Here is a 21,796-nt window from a genome sequence, read left to right as displayed (position 1 = left end):
CATATAAAAAGATCCAAATTTGTATTTCCATGGAAAATGGATATGGAGAGAGGAAAAGGTTCCCAACTTTCCACTGGTTACAATTGGGCCTTGCCGGTTTCTGAAAGTAGTGGCTTTTTAGCATGCTGTTCTCAGTTTTAACAGGTAAGGATTCCCAAAGGGAGGTGGGAGTCTTTGAAAACCTGTGTATTTCATGGACAATGAGGTGCAGTTGACTTTCTACTTCCCTGAGTCCAAACACTGCCAAGGAAGTTGACAGGTTGGATGGAAAGAGTTTATTTGCAGTGTAGGAATTCTCCTAGAATATACAGTGGTTTATGGATCAAAAGTTGCATGTGTGCCACTTGGACCATTGTACTATCAATAACACATTTTTGCAGTATCTGAGATGATTTTCCCTTAATGTCGCACTTTCTTCATTTTGTCTTCTAATATGTATTTTTACCCCAGGTATCTTACTTGTTGTGTGCTCTTGGAGATGGACATCTATTCAACTTTTTATTGAACATGAGTACAGGTGAGTTAACTGACAGGAAAAAGGTCTCTCTTGGGACCCAGCCTATCACACTACGCACTTTCTCCTCCAAGAGTACCACCCATGTATTTGCTGCTTCAGATAGGCCGACTGTCATCTACAGCAGTAACAAGAAGCTACTCTACAGTAATGTAAATTTAAGAGAAGTTGGCCATATGTGTCCTTTCAACTCTGCTGCTTTTCCAGATAGGTATTCACATATCTGTTTATGTTTTTGTCCTACTATAATAAAGGGAAATCTAAGATGATTTCTTTTGGCAAAGTAATTATAATCTGTACATGAGATTAGTATGCATAATCCGATGATGTGTTTTATGCCAAAGTCAACACGATCCTAGAATCCATTCTTGTCTTTCACCATTCTTTTGCATAATTGCATGAACTACCAGATAGTGAAGTTAGATTGGTTATTAGTCTTTAGGTTCATTTGACATAGTATGTCTCCTGAAGAGAATCATCATCATCTATGCCTTGTTCCAACTTGAGGTTGGATAGATGAATCTTGTTTCACCATTTCATTTTGTTCACTGTAATATCCATTGTTAAATCATGGGCACTTAAATCAATTCTTATTGCTTCCATCCAAGTCCTTTTCATGCTACCCCCAACACTTCTAGTCCCTTCAACTTGTAACGGATCACTTTTCTCTAACAAGTGCTGTAGATAATCTTCTATGCACATGACCAAACCATCTCAATCTATTTTCTCCCATTTTATCACCTATTGGAGCTACTCGTGGTTTTACCACTCATCCATTTAGGTATTTGCATTTTCGCCATATTCATTTTTTATTTGACACATTGTTTCTTAACTACCTAATACTGTACATCATACAACATATCTGGCCTTACAACTGTTTTATAGAATTTTCGTTTTAGTCAAAATTGTATTCAGTTATCACATGACTTCAGATGCACCTCTCCATTTTATCCATCCTGCTCTAGTTCTATTGGTGACATCCTCCTCAATCTCTCTTTTGTTATAAGTTTTTGACCCAAGGTAGTGGAGTAGGTCACATTGAGTTATCTCTTGGTCTCCAATCTTAAGTATACTTTGGTTTGCACTCCTATTATATTAAATCTACACTGCATACTTTGTTGTTTAGTTCTATGTATTTGAAAACCTCTTCTTTCTAATACAGTTGCCCATAAACATAAGTTTGCATTCCTTCACTAGTTTCATCAGCAAACACCAGGCACCATACAATACACTCGATACAGGGCATATCATATTGAAATTTGATCCTTGATTGAACCCTCCAAGATTTCAAAATTTGAACCAATAAGCAAGGGAAGAACTTCAAATTTTGTCTAATCAACATATTTTCTTCTTCCACCTTTTCTTTTCTTCTTTTCCTATAACAAAAGTAGGGGATCCCCTATGTTTTTTGAATTTTCTTTCCTTTGTTCTTTTTCTTCTCATAAAATGTTGATTTTCTAGACTTAAACATGTAATTTATACTTCTCTTATGAAAATTATGGATAATTATTAAGGAAAGATGGTTATGGAACCTAGGGAACTACCCTAGGATATATGGTTTTACTCAAAAAAAAAAAAAAAAAAATCCATCGCCTAGGCAACAAGATGCCCCCCCTGTCGCCTAGCCTTGCCTTGGTGCCTTGAAAACTATGAATCTAAGATTTCAATATTCTAGCCCTGTTTTAAGTATGTGAACCCAACTTATGTTAAGATTGAAAAACTTCATTTGTCTGCTACTAGAAAAGGCAGAAAACGTAACAAATGAGAACTAAAACATGGAAACATGAGTAGCCCTTTGAAAAGCCTTGCTTACTTGCACCATCAAGTTGTTTTTGCCTCTACATACCCATAGAAAGTATACTTGTAATCCTCTATATTCCATTATAACAATGACATTTGAGCTATATTTGATGGTAGGTACTGCATGGAGGCTTCTAGTGCAAGTTGTATCTTCCAGCCATTTGTATATTTGTTTCTCTTGATCCTGATCACACTGTTGGTATTTTTCAGGAAAAAAAATTATTCGGATTTTTTATGTCAATTTAAGAAACTTTGAAAATATTAGGAACTCAACTGAATATTGCAGGATAAAATTATAACAAATTTACTTGGATTACAGAGCTAGGGATAAAAAGTTTAATGAAGCTCCTTACTGATTTATCAACAGCCTTGCCATTGCAAAAGAAGGTGAGCTCACAATTGGCACCATTGATGACATTCAAAAGCTTCATATCCGCTCAATTCCTCTTGGGGAGCATGCACGTCGTATCTGTCATCAAGAGCAGACTCGGACCTTTGCGATCTGTAGTTTGAAGTACAACCAGTCGAGCACAGAGGAAACTGAAATGCACTTTGTCCGCTTGTTGGATGACCAGACATTTGAGTTTATATCAACTTATGCACTCGATACATTTGAATATGGCTGCTCTATCATCAGCTGTTCATTCTCAGATGACAGTAACGTGTATTACTGTGTTGGTACCGCATATGTTCTACCTGAGGAAAATGAGCCAACCAAGGTATGATTGAATTATTGGTTTATTTATTTTGGATAACTTTGCAGCCTGAATGCTATAGATGAAACTTGCATACAGGAGCAAGACAATGTTCTCTTCCCATCATGCTTGCCTTGTAAGAAACCTCCATGTTATGTTCAGTCTCTTTTATTTAATAATAAAATGTTGAAAAAGTAACTTCCCATCTTTTAAATGAACTCAGTCAATAATCACCATTCAAATCACTGTATTTTGTGTTTAATATCCAAAGGAAAATGGGAGGTTGGAGTGATAGTTATAGCCATTCTGTTTGGCTCATCTAGTGATCTATTTGGTGGGACATGAAATAAGTAGGCACCAACTATGCGTCATAGGTTGTCACTTTTCCTGCATAATGCTCTACCAGGTTTACTTTTGTATTGGCAAACCTGTCTAAGATGGTTTCTTTTATTGTTAAAAGTGTAATACAAGATACTAGTTAACAGCCACTCATAGAGAATGGCGCGAAACCTTAGGTGCCATCTTCCTCCTCCTCATAGCAAATCCCAAAGAAGATCCTCCTTCCTAGAAACCTTCTTTTGTGGCTGTACTTTCCAAGGTCTCTCTAATTGCCACTTCTCTACAAGTGCCAGTTATTTCTCCAACGTTGAAATAAGGTGAACCAGCAATAGTCTTCCCTAAGGAGGTCCTTAAACAGTCATATTATCTTTTCATATGATGACTCACCAGATACACCAATGGTTGAAAATGCAAAGGAGATGGCCAAGGATACTAGTCACATTTTCTCTTCTATAAAAGCACTATGGAAGTGGCAATGTCACCTTATATATTCCTTTTATGGTGGTTTGGTTAGCCTTATTCTTCTTAGGACTCAGACCATTCCCCTTAGATGGTCAAGTGGGACATTCAATTATTATATAATTAGGAAAGGTCTTTCAATTAGCAAGACTCCTATTCACCATATTCTTTGACTAGTCAAATTAGTCAACTTCTAATCTAATTAGAAATCATCCAAATAGCTCTCAATCATCCAAAATAGCAACTACAAGCTCTCAATCTGAACCAACTTGTGCCACCTCTTCATTAGGAGATGGACCCACCACCTACATTGATTTCACTCCTTTCATAAAGGAGAAATCATGCAAGCTAATTAGACCTTAAATTTGGCCCATTTATGTCTAACATAAATTGCCCAAGCAATGCCACCTTAGGATTAGGGATTTAGAAATGATCCTAACTGATTATTTGCAATGCAGTCTCTCTACCAATAAAATCTACCATTGGGGATTGAGAAATGATCTCTACCTCTAATCTCAAAGCCCAATGTCACACTCTCTTTAATGATGGAACTTGAGGAAAACACTTTGCAAACAATTGTTTTTTTTTTATCAGTCACTCTGCAAACAATTTTCAAAACAAACTATTTATTTTGCAGATTGATTTCAAAGTAATTTGAAATCCATTGCCTGTAGCTTTGTGGTTTTCATCAAAAGAGAGTATGTTGGGGATATTCTCTTTGTTTGACAAAGTAGTAGATCCTATCACAATGATCACTTGCTCAAATACCCACGCATTGACCCTAGAAGGATCTCACTAGTTGGTATATCAAAAGTAGACCAGACTGATAACCAACATAGTACTATTATCAAGTCTGGGACTATAAGCAACAATCCATTTGTTCTACTAATTGAAAAGGTCCAAGAACACATTGGAAATGCTCCAATTTTGTTTTTCACAAAACGCCTTATAAGACATCAATCTTATCAAAATAAACTGACCAAATTTATCCACCGACTAAGAACGTTTAGTGTACAACATGTCTCTAATCATGATTCCATAATGTAGAACAAAGGCTATTTACACAGAAATATCTCCAATAACACATGCACTTAAACTAGACTTTTGTTCATAATAAAGACAGCCTACATCATGTATTGGACCCTAAAGACATTACATTGTCTAACAACATGTCCTTTGGCTTGGACTTGTTTGCCAAGCTACCTCTATTCCTGTGTCCGATTTCACACTAATAGTGGACTATGTAATCATTTTTTTCCTTATCTAAGGAGCTCACCTAAGAATGAATTGGGAGTCGGTGATGTACCCCTAATACGAATAATCGACCTTATAACTTCATATTCTGGTCTCAGGTGCATGAAGAAATGCATGATCTTCCTCCTGTTAAAATGCTCTTTTATATCCTTAATGCAGCATGCAGAAGTTGATCAACCTATATGAAGTAGCTCATACTCTTCCCACAAGTTCACAAAACCAGCATAATATTCTTGTATTTTCTTTTTTCCCTTACATGTTGGATTGCTGGTATACCTTTTGTATATAGGCAAACATCTCACTAGCAGTCCAAAGGCTTCTCAAAGGGATGGCAATGCCCATTCAATCGAACCCAGAAGCCAAGAGACAACTGTGGCAGTGTTGATCTTTCATTGCTTTAGGCCCTTAGAATCTCATTCAGCAAGTAGCTTAGTTGTTCCATCAACATAGTGCCAAAGACCATTTCCTTCAACAAAGAACTGGAACTGGAACTTCCAAAAAGCATAATCGATCCCATAAAATTTTACCGGCAAAATATCTCTCTTCTCCAAGGCCATTTCAGCAAGGTAAGACCAAGTAAACACCAAGAGAAATGAAAGAAAGTGATTTCTTTAGACTAAAAAATGAGGAACATGGCAATCACTCCACTGAAGAGACAAACCAGCGGCAAAGAGATCAATGTCCAACCAAATAGCACAGCCAAAAGAGATCCTAACAGTAACAGTCCAAAAACAAGTTTATTGCACTGTTGATCAGAGAAAGTGGAAGAAAACCCTTCAAATCCAATACAATGTAGAATCTGATTACACATACAAGTAGAACCAGCTTGGGCGACTTCAGATCTAATGTTTCACACCAATTGGATCAACCATTCAAGAGAAATAGAAGAAACCCCAATGCTGACTATGATTTTCCTGAAAAAAGAGAAACTTGTGATGATCAGAACAGCTTTCAAAGAGTTACCGAACAGGTGCAGATATCAATCTAAAACCCAAGTTTTAGATCTCAATTAAAGACAGGTCCGAGGGACCTGTTCCGATAGCATGCTAACTCAGTTCGAGCAAGAGAGAGGGGTGAATAGGGTGTAAAAAGATGATTCACGTGCCCAAGAAAATTATCTTATATATGTAAAATATACAAAGTTGAGAAAGGACCATTATGTCCCTCTCTTACAAGAAAGAATAAATCTGTACTCTACAGTTCATCATCCTAAAAGAATTGTTCTCCAAAGGAGCCTCACAAGCTTGTAAGAATGAAGCTTCCAAAGGAAGAAACTTGCCCCTCAAACTACTTATAAAATAAGCTAAATTAGACTAAATATGCCCCAAATAACTACAAACATAAAACCACATAAGGGAAAATTACTAGATTGAGACCTGCTCCCTATTCAAACATGTAAATTTACAAAAATACCCTTACTGTCCAGAAGTAGAAGAGCAAATAAGTCCTGTTTAGCAGTAATTTCGACCACAAGAAGAGCATCTTAGGATGGACCGAAATTCTAGGATGTTCCCAAGTTAATTGTGCTCCAATTGGGCCCCATATCATCATAATGGTGCCAAATAAACATAGGAGATGCTTTGGTTCTCATTTGATATGCCTTAAGTTGATTCCCATTAATTGTTTTTCTGGAAAGATATAAAATAAGAGTTCTTTTTTTCCACCATAGTTAACTTGTATGGTAGAACTTATTTTTGCTTCCTCTTTTATTTTTCTCCTTTATTTGCTTGTTAACACTTCTGACAGGATACTTTTGATGCATGATGGGTGTTTTCCACTTCATAATAGTGGTTGGTGTATCTTTGATTCAATTGTAATTTACTAATGACCCCCACAAATTTGTTTCATTAGTCATTTCTAGTTGATGGATTTGTTGGAAGGGCTGAAATTCTGATATTTCATGGCTGAACAAGTTAGGGTTTACGGCCGAACTTATAAAAAAATTTAAGTCCAACCCAGGAACCGATTTCTTTGTACTTGAAAATCTGAATTTTCTAGATCGGACTTGCACTAAACTGGACCAGATTTGAAACTCAAATTAAATCTGAGCGTACCTGATACGGAGTCTACAAATTGCAGCTCCTAGAGTGGTAGTTCATGCCCAAAAATTAGACCTAGATCAGCCTCCCAACTGAAGATGGTGCAGCTGAAATATTGAGGTCAATCTTGCAACACTGCTTCAACTGATTTGCACTCCAATCAGTGGGATTTGATGCAGGAACAACTTTTTCTCTAATGTTTTTCTTCAAAACTCAGCAGAAAGATGGTGGAGAATCAATCTTCAACAAGGTTGGTTTGAACTGAAGGGATGAGAGATCCACCATATGGATGGTCGAACCCTACAGGTAGGTTGGGCGAAATTTCAAAAATTTCCTCTCCCCTCATCTGCGAATCACATTCCTTGTTTTAGAAAATCTGCATTTTCAAGGATCAATCTTGAACCATAAACCGAACCAGATTTGAAACCAGAAGCAGGAGAGGGATATACCTGATATGGAGAAACTGTATCTCTCAATGGAGGTGCTCACACCCAAGGAAGGAACCAAAAACTACTCCCACTGAAGATGGCGCAGTGTAGGATGGAGCAGAATCAACAATCTTCGTCCAACGAACCGAACCCTTCACAAGAATTCGCTGGAGGATATGAGCACAACTTCAGATCAGCCTTTCTCCAAAGGTTGATATCAAGATCCAATCTTGATCGTTCCTGCTTGAAAGAGGAGATCGAACTGGTAGTTATGGTGGCGACAAGGAGAAAATAGCGCAGTCTCACTGGGTGCTATGTTCTCTCCCTGAATTTGAGAATGTCATCTTCTAAAGGCTACCGCCCCTTTCTTCTTTTATAACCTTAAAGGGATCAGCTCCTAATCCCATTAGGAGTTGCTGATCCAAATCATATTTTGATCTGAATTCCCTTTAAGAGATAAGGATAGATCCATATCTTATTTGCAGATTAGATCAGCCCTCTCTTAATCTGATCAGGAGGTTTCCAGATCTGAATTTGTATTCAGATTTGGACTCTCTGAGTGGATAGGGTAAGATTCTATCCTATCTGCTAATCTGATCTCAGATCCGCCCCTTTATTTAAATGATCAAATCAGCCCAGTTCGAAATGGGCTTTAGGCCCAATAAGTATATGTGCTCAATTAGCCTTCCAAACTACTGCCCAGTTGGGCTTCCTTGTATGGCGTGGGACCCAAGAATTGATCTACACATCAGCCACAAGGATTCGGCCCAGCCTTTGTTACAAGACCTAGCCGAATTCACTGGAAAGCCCAGTGAACCCCTTGAGCCCATCACATGGACTCTATGGGCCCAACACTTACACTAAGTGGTCCCTGGGCCAAGCCACCTTGTAACACCCAGGGACTGTGGGCAGATGCAAGATTAGCCCATCAGGTATTACCCTCAATGGTCTTACACTTAACCTCTCAGCCCATAATGATCAAACACTGCCCGACAAGAGAGGACCTCTCCCTCGGCTGTAAGGAACAGTGCTGCACTCTCTGCTCACATGGATCTCGGGAATTAAAACCTTTTTGCAAACAATTGAAACCATAATATATATATATTTATATCCGTATATAAAATATATTTTGCAAAACAATTTAAAACAATTGAAATTGGTTGTCGGCAGTCCTGGTTTCCATCAGAGAGAGTGCATCCCCGATCATTACCTTTGTCCGACAAAGGGGTTGATCCTATCACTATGATCACCCACTCAAATGAATTCTCAGACTGTCCCAACATACTCAGGTTTTGACCCCCTCTAAGGATCTCACTGATTGGCATATCAAAGACAGTCCAATTCGACACCTAGTGCAGTATCATAATCGAGTCTAGGGGTCAGGTGTAACTTTCCAGTTTTGCCCACTAATCACCAAGGTCCAGGGCAATACTGGAAATTTGGTCTAGTTCAGGGTTTCAAGTAAACCTACACTGCATGTACCTCGGGTCTCACCCTGGCAGCTGAGACAGGCCACCCCAACACTTGGCGGCACACCAGTGTCAGCCTTAGCAGGATAAATCTCCCCAGACTTATCCAATGACTGTGAACATTCTAAACTAACACGAGTCTCATTATGTGTCCAGTTTAAGGGTATTACACAGAAACACACCATTATAACATGAATCAAATATGTACTTTATTCATTTACAATAAATGTCAAATGTACATCAATCTGATTGGAGCTAAGGGCATACAACTGTCTAACATGAACTAGGGTTTTTGGAACAAGGGAGAAGAGAGAGGGAGTTAGAGAATGCATGGTTTGATCTCTACCTCTTCACCCTATATATAGAGCTCTTTCCTAATTGGATTAGATCTTGATAAAATGGATCTCCATACCCATTTCCAAACCCACACATGCGACATCATTAACCGGTCTTTCTAGTAATGGGCTTAGGTGCATTTACTTTAGTGGTTCATATACATAGGCATTGCAAGTCTTCCTAGGCCTGATATTGTATGGAGTGGGATCCACAAAGGTCTCATATAAGTCCATATGGATTCAGCCTATGTCTGGAAAGAGAGGCTGAATTCACTATACAAGGGCAGTGAATCCCTAAGCCAATCAAGTTGGGCTTAGTTTAGGCCCAACAGGCCAACACTTAAGTATTAGTGATCCTTGGTTTCAGCCACCTATGAAGCCCAAGGATAATGGAATGATATGAGATCAAGTCCATCAGGTTATAAGCCCTATAATGGTCTCTTGCCCGTAACCTCTCAACCCTAAATGATCAGTACACTTCTCACAAATGGATCTCGGGATTAAAACCTTTCGCATTTTTTTTTAGAAAATAATATGATATAAATATGAATACACTTTGCAAAACTGATTTGAAATACAATTGAAATCCATTGTCGGCAGTTTTAGTATTCCATCATAGAGTGTAAACCCTAATATTCACTTTGTCTAGCAAAGGGGCTGATCCTATAGCTATGATCACCTACTCAAGTAATATCTTAAACTGCTCCAACATGCCTAGGTATTTGACCCTAGATGGGTCTCATTGGTTGGCATATCAAAAGTAGCTTATTACTTTAAGACCTAGTGTAGTATCATAATCAAATCTGGGGTTAAGTGCAATTTTCTAGTTTTGCCCATCTTCTCCAAAGTCCAGGGTATAACTAGAAATTGGTCTAGGTTTAGTGCTTCTCTTAAACACCCATTGATTGTACTTGGAGTCCAATCAGCAACACATCAATGTCAGCCTTGTTAGGTTCAATGCTTCACTAATAACAGAATCACATGATTTTCTAAAGGGTGAAGAAAGGAGAAATGAATTCATCAAAAAAAGAAAGGAGAAATGAAGCCTGTTTGAAAGAGGTGGTCACAAATTCAACTGAAGGTACTATCGACCGACTTAAGTTTTTAAATAAATGCTTGGTTGGTCATTTCGTCAACTTAGAACCAGATGTTGAAGAAGTTTGGAGTTGGGCAGTGACTGAATGGAAGCCAAGTAGGCAATTCCAGGTGAACAGAATTGGCGCGGGGTTCTTTCTATTCTCCTTCAGTAGTGAGAAAGAAGCTTCGGATATTGTTGAGCGTAGACAAGATCAAGTATGGGATCCAGAGTTAAGATTGGGGAGGTGGATGTTGAAGAAGTTTGGAATTGGGCGGTGACTGAATGGAAGCCAAGTAGGCAATTCTAGGTGAGAAGAATCGATGTGGGGTTCTTTCTATTCTCCTTCAGTAGTGAGAAAGAAGCTTCAGATATGGTTTAGTGCGAAAAGGATCAAGTCCGGGATCTAGAGTTAAGACTGGGGAGGTGTAATCCTCTTGTTGGTGCGATGAGAAACATGGGACCTTCAAGTTTCGTCTGGATTAACGTTTTTGACATTCCTCTCCATGCTTGGAGTTTCCAAACTTTCAGGGCTATTAGTGATGCTTGTGGGATTTTTTAGGTTCATCGATTCAAGAATTTTGGATTGGAAGAACTTAACGACTGCACGTATCTTAATTGAGGTGGAGGAAATTCATCTTGTTCCAACATCCCTTTTGCTTCACTTTGGTGGAGAACTTTTCGAATTAAGAGTGGTTATCGAAGTTACTTGCCCTGGTGGTTGGATTGATTTTCCTCTTCTTGAGTAAGGAGGAAGTGTATCTCGAGCTCCATCCAGTTCGAGAAGGTGGAAGTCGAAAAAACTACTCTCAGAAATAGTTTTGGAGGATGAAGATGAGGGTAGTTTGGGAATAGAAAAAGATATCAGTTTCAGTGAGGCTGGAAAGTCTCTTCAAGGGATTTATTGTGTTGGGGAAGGACATGTCAGGTGATGGGGAGCGGGACCCACTCAGTGTCAAGTGATGGGGGTGTTGGAAAGTCTCTTCAAGGGATTTCCTACGTTGGGGAAGGAGATATCACCGGGGCCCACTCTTCAATGCCTTTATCATTTCATGTGAGTAGGCCTCATGTTCCATTCAAGGTAGGGTAATAAAAGGTTTGCAACAACTTTTAAAACCGTAGTTAAAGGAAGGTGACCAAGTTGCTTCATTTTGTACGTGTCTCAAAAGCAAAAGAGAGGTCAGAATTCATAAGGGGTCAAAGCTGAAAGCTTTTGAGAGACCTACAAACGGGATAACTTCTATTGACGCGACCTGTAACCCTAGCTATAACGAAGGTGATCCTGGTAGCTGCAATCAAAACAGGGGAAAATTGGTAGTTTTAGAAGCTATGAGTCCAATAGGGAACTTGTGGTGTCTCGAAGCTCTAGAAATAGGGCAACTCTGGTCATTGTGATCAAAGCAGTAGAGTCGGTAGAAGATCTTGAAGATGCTTTTCCAAAGAAGAGCTCTAGGCCAACATCCAAGGCCTCTCTCTCTCGACCGAAAAGGAAATCACAATTAATGCAGATAGGGAGATTCGCGAAGAAAAGGAGATTGGTTTGACGAAGGAGAATGATGCCAGTGGGTTTGCTGTTGCCACCCTAGAAGGAGACACTGCTCCTATTGAGGAATTTCATTCCCTATCCCAGTTCAAAAACAAGGTTGTTGATGTCGTTGATCTTCGTGTTTTCAAGGAAGTGGTGATCAGGAAGTTAGGCATGGATTTGGGCAGGGGGGGCTAAGAAAAATTTAAGCGGGACTGACTCTGACATCCAAGAAGGTTTGAGGAGCCTTGGAGTTAGATACTCTCATACTGTTCACGCAACCAAAGTTTTTTCCCTTCTGAAACTTGGTTTGGTTGGGTCTGGACATACAAAGAACTATAAAAGGGTGTATAGAAGAAGGAACAGTGAGACCTCTAAAACATCAGAGAAAGCTCTTGATGTTGAGAACTCTCAGAATATTTCGAACCCAGGTAAGCAGCTAGGGACTGGTCATCTTGTTGGTACTCCTGAAAAGGATTCCAATTCTGGTGTTAGAGAACCTCATAAATGTCTCAAAGAGGAGGTGGAGAAAACCGGTGTTGTCTCTTTCAAGACAGTGGCTAGAAAGGATGTAGAAATTGGTAAAAGCTTGGATTTGTTTATCTAGGGAGGTGAGGACTTTTCCTTAAAAGCTTTTGAAGAGTTTAAGAGGAGGAAGAAAGAAAGATCGAGAAAAGGGTTAATTGGAGGAGGGAGATGGGATGAAGATGGTGACAACCAAGAGGAGGTTTTTGATGGGGAAGTCTAGCTTATCTCTTCTATTAGTTTCTTTTGTTCCATGTGAAGTTGTCCTTTTGTTTTTGGTGCCAAAGGAGTTAGTTTTGCTATTCCTTTTGGAGTCTGTCTACTGTTGTAGTGTAAGAAGTGTTTGAGTCAGTCTTTCTTCTTTCAGGTGATTTCTTATCACCTTCCTTTGTATTTCTTTTTATTTTAATGAAATTTATCTTTACTTTTCAAAAATAAACTCCCCAAGTTTATCCGATGGCTGAGAACATTCTTAATGAACACAAGTCTCATTAGTATTCAATTTAAGGAGTATTTCATAGAAGCACACCAATCTGAACATAAAACAATAATGTACTGATAATATTAATACATAAATGTTAGTGTACATCAATCTGATTGGAGCTAAGGGCATACATTATCTCATAGGATTTGAGATTTCATCTCATTTATGGTTTTTTTTTTTTGATAAGTGATAAGTGGAATTTTATTAATAATTATAGAAACTAACAGTAGATACAGTATAGAAGCTTCAAGAGGCATGAGCTGCTGTCTCATATAGAAAACAGATTTACAATTGAGCCCAAAATAAGTTCTTCCTAAACACCCCTTGCTTAGCTAGAGAATCTGCCAGCCCATTAGTTGATCTTCTCTCACCACCCCCTTATAGGACCAGGCTACAGTCTCCGGCTCCTTCAGCCACCCAGTTACCAATTTAGAATCACCTTCTATCAGCAGGTTCCCAATGTTCAGTTCTCTAGCAAGTTGTGCTCCCTGTAAAACTGCTTGAACCTCTGCATTAACCGCATCCCTTACTCCAATTGGGCCAGAAAATAATGCAACCATAGCTCAACCTCTTGGGGAATAGATCCTCAAAGTCAATGTCTAAGAGTCTCTAGTCATCAAGATCTTTAGGAGTAGACCGACAAGTATACAACTTTCTTTTATCTTATGAGGAAATTTTAAGTTGTAATTCATGATAATTTGGAAGTTGGAAAAATTTAACTTCAAAAACTCCGATTGTACATTTCAGTGGAGTCTGATCAGCTTGGATGGTCTCATTTTTGTTTGGATATTTGTTATTTTGTTTGGGTTGGGCAAAGTTGAAAATTATGCTCACTTTGAAATGTTTTGTTTACCTCAACATTTTCTTGGGAGAAAATCTGAAATTTGGCAATCTGAGTTACATCGTAACCAGATACCATATTTGTTCATTTGGTACTTGCAATTCCTTATCCACCACCCAACATGATATGATGATAATGGCATGATGCTATTGGGTTCAAAATTCCTGGGAGGAAAAGACTTATGCTTGACCAAGATTAAAGACTTTATTTTCTAAACTATCTATTTAACCATACTCCTGTTGATTATTCTATCATCATTTTTAAGTTACAAAATTTTGATTTGGGTGTCAATTCATCTCCTGTTTTCTTGCTAATGACTCCTAACAACTGTAGGGACGAATATTGGTGTTTGTGGTTGAAGATGGGAAGTTGCAGCTAATTGTAGAGAAGGAAACTAAAGGTGCAGTTTACTCTCTCAATGCCTTCAATGGAAAGCTTCTTGCTGCTATTAATCAAAAGATTCAATTGTACAAGTGGATGTTACGGGATGATGGTTCACGTGAGTTGCAATCTGAGTGCGGACACCATGGGCACATACTTGCCTTATATGTACAAACTCGTGGAGATTTCATTGTTGTCGGTGATCTGATGAAATCAATCTCATTGTTAATATATAAGGTATTTTCATCCTTTTGGGGTATATACTGGTGCCATTTAATATCATTATGACATCAAAACTGTTGTAATCAGTTTTTTATTTTTACATGTTTTTTATTGCTTTTGATGGTCATAACCAAAATCTTAAAGGCCTTGGTAATGGAACTAGTAAACCCTGTAATGGGGTCTCCAGGGGCCAACTTGAAGCCCAGTAAACTTCCAAAACCAACTTGGTCAATCCAATCAAGTAGGAGAAGATTACTATAAGCCTTCCTATAAAGCAATGATATCATATAACTGGATTAAATGGTAATCCAGTGTTTTAAAAGGCATGCCTAGGTGCATAATTGAGGTCTATTTTGAGGCATGCCTTGCTTAAACTCGAGCTATGCCCCCGTTACATGTGTCACTTGAAGTAATGTAAATAGGAGAAAGACAAATATGGTTAGAATTTCTCATGCTTGAATTGCTAAGTACTTGAAGTACCTTTCCCCGATTTAGATCTGTTTTCTTTCAATTTGTCTTGTATGATTTGCTCATGTTTTGGTTTGAGCCAATAAGATTTTTAAAACATTTTATTTCTTTTAAAATGAAAGTTTTTTTTTTTTGAAAAATTTGGGCCTTTTTCATCTGGCTTATGCCTTAGGGTGCTAGAAGGCCCTTATGCCTCTCACTTTTAAAACACTGATGGTCACCCATCCAGCCTCCTTTTATGGTTTGGCAACTGGTGTCTTCCCCCTTCTCCCAGAGTGGGTAAAGTTGTTACTTTATTTTTTGTTGTGCTTTAATTTTCTTTATTTTTCAGTGGTTGGGGTATTAGCCGTATAGGGTTATTAATGTGGGATTTCTGATCTTATCTTCCATTGTATGCTCATTTGTTTCATAGTATTCCAGACAGCATTGGAGTACCCAATTTTTACTTTTGGTTAGTGATAAGGTTACAGGACTGAGTGTCAGCCCATTTGTTCCAACAACGAAATTAAATAATGCTCAAGTTTAATGAGAAATCTGTGTATAAAAATCTCTCGTTTCTTTCAAGCCCTCCATCTATTTACTTATTATTGTTTTTAAAAGAGAGGTCATTATTACAGAATGTTAAAGTATGTGTTTTTTTAATAATTTGTTGTCCTTGCTAGCCAAGGAGCAATGCTGAAACCATGACTTCTCCTTTCTACCATCGGAAAATGTTATGCTATTATTTTTCCTATTTTTTTATACCAACCTCATTATGAACATGGAACATCTTTATTGGATTCTTAGCAGTTATGGGTAAGAGCCCATTCCATCATCGTTGTTAGTTTTTGCTCCAAGAATTTGCCTTTTTTTTTCTTTTCCTGTGTGTGTTCATCTACAGCCTAATTGGTGTCATTTCCAGAATGAGGAGGGTGCAATTGAGGAGCGGGCTCGTGACTACAATGCAAACTGGATGTCAGCTGTTGAGATTCTTGATGATGACATCTACCTTGGTGCAGAAAATAACTTCAACCTTTTCACTGTTAGGAAAAACAGTGAAGGTGCAACTGATGAGGAGCGGGGTCGCCTTGAGGTGGTCGGAGAGTACCATCTTGGTGAGTTTGTCAACCGATTCCGTCATGGCTCCCTTGTCATGCGCCTTCCAGATTCTGATGTTGGTCAGATTCCAACAATAATCTTTGGCACTGTTAATGGTGTGATTGGGGTCATTGCCTCACTTCCCCATGACCAATATGTCTTCTTGGAGAAGCTCCAGTCAAACTTAGTCAAGGTCATAAAGGGTGTAGGAGGGCTGAGCCATGAGCAGTGGAGATCATTCAACAATGAGAAGAGAACAGCAGATGCTAAAAATTTCTTGGATGGAGATTTAATTGAGTCATTCCTTGATCTTAGCCGGAGTCAAATGGAAGAAATTTCAAAGGTAATGGGTGTTGCAATGGAAGATCTCTGCAAGAGAGTAGAAGAGTTGACAAGGCTTCATTGATGTTGTGGTTATTGCCTCACTTCTCAGTTCTAAATTGTTCTATATGTTTTTATTTTTGTAAAATGTACTATGTATTGCTTTGTATTTCACTGTACTGAAGCAGACAGGATACTTCCTGATAAAAAAAAAAAGGTTGGGGGACAAACATGACGGTTTTTTTTTTTTTTTTTAAAATGCTGGCTTCCATACGCAAAAGGGAACAATTGCAAATAAATTGTTGACCTGTAAAATTTTTTAGAATTTGTTGTATAGCCAATTCTGTAGTAATCTTAAGTTGTCTATTATAATATTAGAATGAACTAGTAACTTTGCACGTAACAATTTTAGATGATAATAATGATAATAATAATGTATTTAATTTTTTTAATAAAATTTATGTATAATTTTTGTTTATAATACATGGGTTGAACTATTTAACTTGTATTGTTGAATTGTTTAGTTGCCACATGGACAAAAGAAGGTTTTGTTTTTGGATAATTTTTTTTAAGCATTAGATATAGATCTAATTAATAGAATTTATTTATGAAAAAATACTTTAAATAGAGAGAAAATGAGATCTAATATCTCATATAGCAAGTAGGAAATGACACTGTTTTTAAAAATATTAAAAGAAATGTTCTTTGGGTTCTAAGAAAAATTAATGGAGTAATGACTATATAGATTCTTGATATTAATATTAATAGTGACATAATTGTGTATAAAATGTTAAACATTCCATCTTTGTTATATCATAATGTTTTTATATTATGTAATGGGGGTTTTATGAATGATAAGAAGGGTACTTTTGGATTTTGTATTTATAATAGCTATTTTAATTTTGTTGTTGATGCAGTTGGTAAAGTGGGTTTGGTTAAAGAGCGACGTGAGGTAGTGTTTATAACGGATTTTAAAGCTTTGTCATTTACTTATTGGAGAGTATGATAACAGTTAATAGTTGTTTCCAATGTAAAATGATGGTGGCATTGACGTCAATGATTTTTGTATTATTAAATGTATTGGATAGGTTATTACATAGATAAAATTAGGAAGTTTGTTAACTCTCGACCTTTCACTAAACATGTTCGTATTATACCCTAAAATGTTCGACTTTTAAATGAATTTTGCATATGAGAGCCCCCTGCTTGTAGTGCTATAAATTAGGGATGGCAACTTTCTCCATCCCCAACGAGGACTTGGCTTCCCCATCGGGTTGGGGAAGGGGATTGATATATATATATATATATATATATATATATATATATATATATATATATATATCAAAACATATTTAAAACATTATTTATAATTTAAAATTTTTATTTATTTTAATTAAATTTATTTATTTTTTAAATACTATTATCTAAAAATAATTTCAAGAATTCGAGTCCTCGCAGGGAACCTATCCTCGTCAAGGATTGGGGATGGAGGACAAATTTTATTCTAGACGGGGATCGAGGACGAGGATGGGGGTTAATTTCATAGTCGGGGGTGGGGATGGGGAATATGATCCCCACCTCAAACTCGCCCCGTTGCCATTCCTACTATAAATGAGTTGGATTTGGATCGGATTGAGCAAAATTCAAATATGATTTGATTATTGAGAACTTGCTTCCAAATCTAATTTGACTATTGAAAATTTGCATTTGAATCTAATTTGAAATCCAATCGGATTTGGTTTTAATCTAACTCTACATTCATTTATAAAATAAAAAATAAAAATTTTATTAATTTTCAACTTTTATATATAGTAAATTAATATAAATTTAATATTTTGATTTATTATTTATATAAATTCATATATAATATAATTTATAAAGTATATTTTTTTATAATTTTAGATATAATTGTATAAACTTTATATATTAAAACCAATAAATATTACAATATAACCAGATTTAGATTTTAATCTAGGATTAGATGTAGTCAAATCTAAAATTGATTTGATTATTAATCGGATGCAAATTGCAAAGTCTGAATTATAAATGTGTAAATTTTTTCTATAATTTTTATATTTCTATGTGCGTAAAAATAATTCTGATATATCACGCTTAATTTTTTTATTTAATACGACAAATGTATGATATAACACATGTCCTTTTTTTTGCAAAATTTATGTCTTTTTTGCATTTTTATGTTTTATTAATTTTTACTGTTTAATTATGACATTAAAGGTCAACACAACTGACCCAAAAGTAAAACTCCTAATCATTACCAATCATGAAAATGAAGGGAAAAGAGATTCATCATATGGATGGCCAAACCATGCAAGGTGGTTGGGCAAATTTTCAAAAATTTCTTTCTCCCTTCCGAGAATCCTATTCCCTAATTTAGAAAATCTACATTTTTGAATGTTCATTCTTAAAACAAACCGGACCAAATTTGAAACCAAAATTAGGGAGATGAATACCTGATACGGAATCCACACAAGAAGCTTCTCCTAATGTAGGTGTTCGCGCCCAAAGAGGTTACCAAATCATTCATCCACTGAAAATGACACAACTTAGGGCGAGGCATAATTAACAAAGAGATTCTTCAGCAAAAACCCCAATTCTTTAACAAGAATCAAGCAGGGATGTGAGCACAGCTTCAAGATTGACTCTTCTAGCAAGAATCAATATCAAGATCCAATATTGATCACTCCAAGAACTAGAGATCGAATAGGGTAGGGCGGCAAGAGTAGAGGGAGAGAGAACTGAATGTAGAAAACTGTGTAACATTTTTCTAATTCACCCTCCTCCTTTTATAAAAGAGTTAACTTCCTAATCTGATTAGGAGTTTCTTGATCCAAATCTTTATTTGGATCTGGACTCTTTAAGTGATAAGGCTTATCCCTTATCTTATCTGTAGATCAGGATCAACTGCTCCTAATCCAATTGGAAGTTTCTTAATCCAAATTTTTATTTGGATCTAGACTCTTCAAGTGGATAAGAGTTAGTCTCTTATCCTTATTTGTTGATCCCTACCTAGATTCGCCCCTTATTTAATTAATCAAATTAAACCCAATTCGAATTGGGCTTTAGGCCCATTAAGCTTTCAGGCTCATTTCCCTTTAACTACTGGCTAGCTTGGCTCTCTTTGTATGGCATAGGACCCTATCATTAATCTCCACATAAGCCACATGGGTTCAACCTAGCTCTATTACAAGGCTTGGCCGAATTCACTACAGAATACGATAAACCCCTGAGTCTATCAGTATGGGCTCTTAATGGGGCCAATATTTACATTAAATGGTCATTGGGTCCAGCCATCTTATGAAGGCCCAATGATTGTGGGTAGATGTGAGATTAACCCATCAGGTAAAAGCCCTAAATGGTCTTACACTTAACCTCTCAGCCCATAATGATCAAACATTGCCCGACAAGAAAGAATCTCTCCCTTGGCTGCAAGGTACAGTGTTGCACTCTCTACTCACATGGATCTTGGGAATTAAAACATTTTTGCAAACATTTTGTGAAACCTTAATATATATGTATATCTCTATATAAATATATTTTGCAAAACAAATCTCAACAAGTTTGAAATCAATTGTCGGTAGTTTAGGTTTTCATCAGAAAGAGTGCATTCCCCGATCATTCACTTTGTCCGACAAAGGGGATGATCCTATCACTATGATCATCCACTCAAGTAAATTCTCGAACTGCCCCAACATACCCAAGTTTTGACCCCCTATAAGGATCTCACTGATTGACATATTAAAGACGGTCCAATCCAACACCTAGTGTAGTACCATAATCGAGTCTAGGGGTTAGGTGTAATTTTCTAGTTTTGCCCATTTATCTCCAAGGTTTAGGGCATAACTAGAAAATGGTCCAGTTTAGAGTTTCAATCAAACCCACACTACATGTGCCTCAGGTCTCACCCTATCAACTGAGACAAGCCACTCCAACCTTCTTGGCAACACATTAGTGTCAATCTTGACAAGATAAACCTCCCCAAGTCTATCCAACGACTATGAAGATTCTAAATTAGCATGAGTCTTATAAGTGTCTAGTTTAAGGGTATTATGCAGAAACACACCATAGATAACATAAATAAATTATGTAATATTATTCATTTACAATAAATGACAAAAGTACATCAATCTGATTGGAGCTAAGGGCATACTCTATCTAATAGAAAATAATTTCATTTTTAGTTAGTCTTAGATTTTGTATTTCATTTTTATTGTCAGTAAAAAAGAATTTTTGTTTATTATCCTTATTTTTTATTTTATTAATAAAAATATCATAAATATGTCTAATTTTTTCTACATTTTACATATTTATTTCTATTTTAAAAAATTTTATTATCTAATTATGAATTTATGGGTTAGCTAATTTGATATGAATGGTTGATTTGTTTAGTGATCAATTAGATTAAAGAATGGTTTTGTTTATGAGTTGGTTTTAAAATACATGGGTTTATATTAGTAAAAGAATTAAAAATAGATCTAATTAATATAATTTATTAGTGAAAAAAGTAACTTAAATTTAGGATTTAATAAGGAAGAATGGGAGTTAATACCTCAATATAAGACTTAATGAGAGTGGATTAAATGAAGTGAAATGTAAGTTAAAAATTATGTTTTCAACTCTCACAAATAGTGATCACAAATATGGGTATTTTAGTCAAGAAAAATTTCACACTCTAATTCAATATAGATGATTAGTGCAATTTCAACCATCTTAATTAAAGTTTTATTAAAATACAAATTTACCCCTTAGATAACTCAAGTTGAAGCAGCAATTTTTGTCTAATAAAAATTCCAGAAAATTATACCCTATTCACACTTTTATAAGTAGTATAGATATGTCTTGCCTTTGGTATAGGGTTTGAAGTGTGAATATCAAGCAATAATTCTAAGAGACATATAAGGATACATTTTAAATATGCATGATATATTTGAATGATTACTATATGCATGAAATGCATTATGATAAAAATTCATAAAACCAATAGATGCAACGCTAGTTCTAAAGCTCAAATGACTATGAACTTTATGCAATTTTTGAAAAAAGGGTAAATCTCTTAAATCTGTGCACACATGATCCACGTTACCTGTAAAAGTTTTTCAAAACCCAATATTACCCTCGTCCCCTTAGCCTCAACACGGCATTGTTCAGAAAACCACTCTAGCCACCCGCTGAACATTGATCCACACCCTCAGGAAAACCCAAAGGCACGTTGAATTTCTTGTATAAAATCAGCGATCGCCAACGGAGGTGAGTTTGTGGGTTGTAGAAGAAGAAAAAGAAGGGGAACGACCATTCATATTCAGGGATGTGACGATTCCGTCAGTAGAGGTTTAACAGCGCATATTGGGCAGATTCAGCAACGATTTCATCCTCTGGAATGACCGTTGCAAAGCCATGTGCATAGATGGCACCAAGTGCCTCGACCACTTCTGTGGTTGGAACCGGCGGCGTGCTCGATCTCCTCTCTTCTCCGTACCTAAAAACACCACCGCCTGGATTACGTCTCAAATGTGTGAGGCGATACACC

At 36.8% G+C, this 21,796-nt stretch overlaps 1 protein-coding gene across 2 annotated transcripts in view; it reads left to right on the top strand.

The window, feature by feature from the left end:
* Positions 1-16,603, top strand: part of LOC104590707 (DNA damage-binding protein 1) — an 81,455-nt gene extending 64,852 nt beyond the window's left edge. For both annotated transcript variants that reach the window (XM_010249440.3, XM_088899414.1), the window contains 4 exons: positions 451-725; positions 2,682-3,033; positions 14,116-14,400; positions 15,755-16,603. In XM_010249440.3, the coding sequence (XP_010247742.1) occupies positions 451-725; positions 2,682-3,033; positions 14,116-14,400; positions 15,755-16,336 (1,494 nt within the window). In that variant the 3' untranslated portion in view covers positions 16,337-16,603. The remainder of the gene's footprint in view (positions 1-450; positions 726-2,681; positions 3,034-14,115; positions 14,401-15,754) is intronic.
* The last annotated feature ends 5,193 nt before the right edge of the window (positions 16,604-21,796 follow it).

The sequence above is a fragment of the Nelumbo nucifera genome, chromosome 2 (assembly GCF_055504915.1).
Source record: "Nelumbo nucifera cultivar China Antique chromosome 2, China Antique-T2T, whole genome shotgun sequence".
NCBI classification, from domain to species: domain Eukaryota; kingdom Viridiplantae; phylum Streptophyta; class Magnoliopsida; order Proteales; family Nelumbonaceae; genus Nelumbo; species Nelumbo nucifera.
The sequence above is the reverse complement of the archived record's forward strand: the minus strand, read 5'-3'. Positions and strand labels throughout refer to the sequence as shown.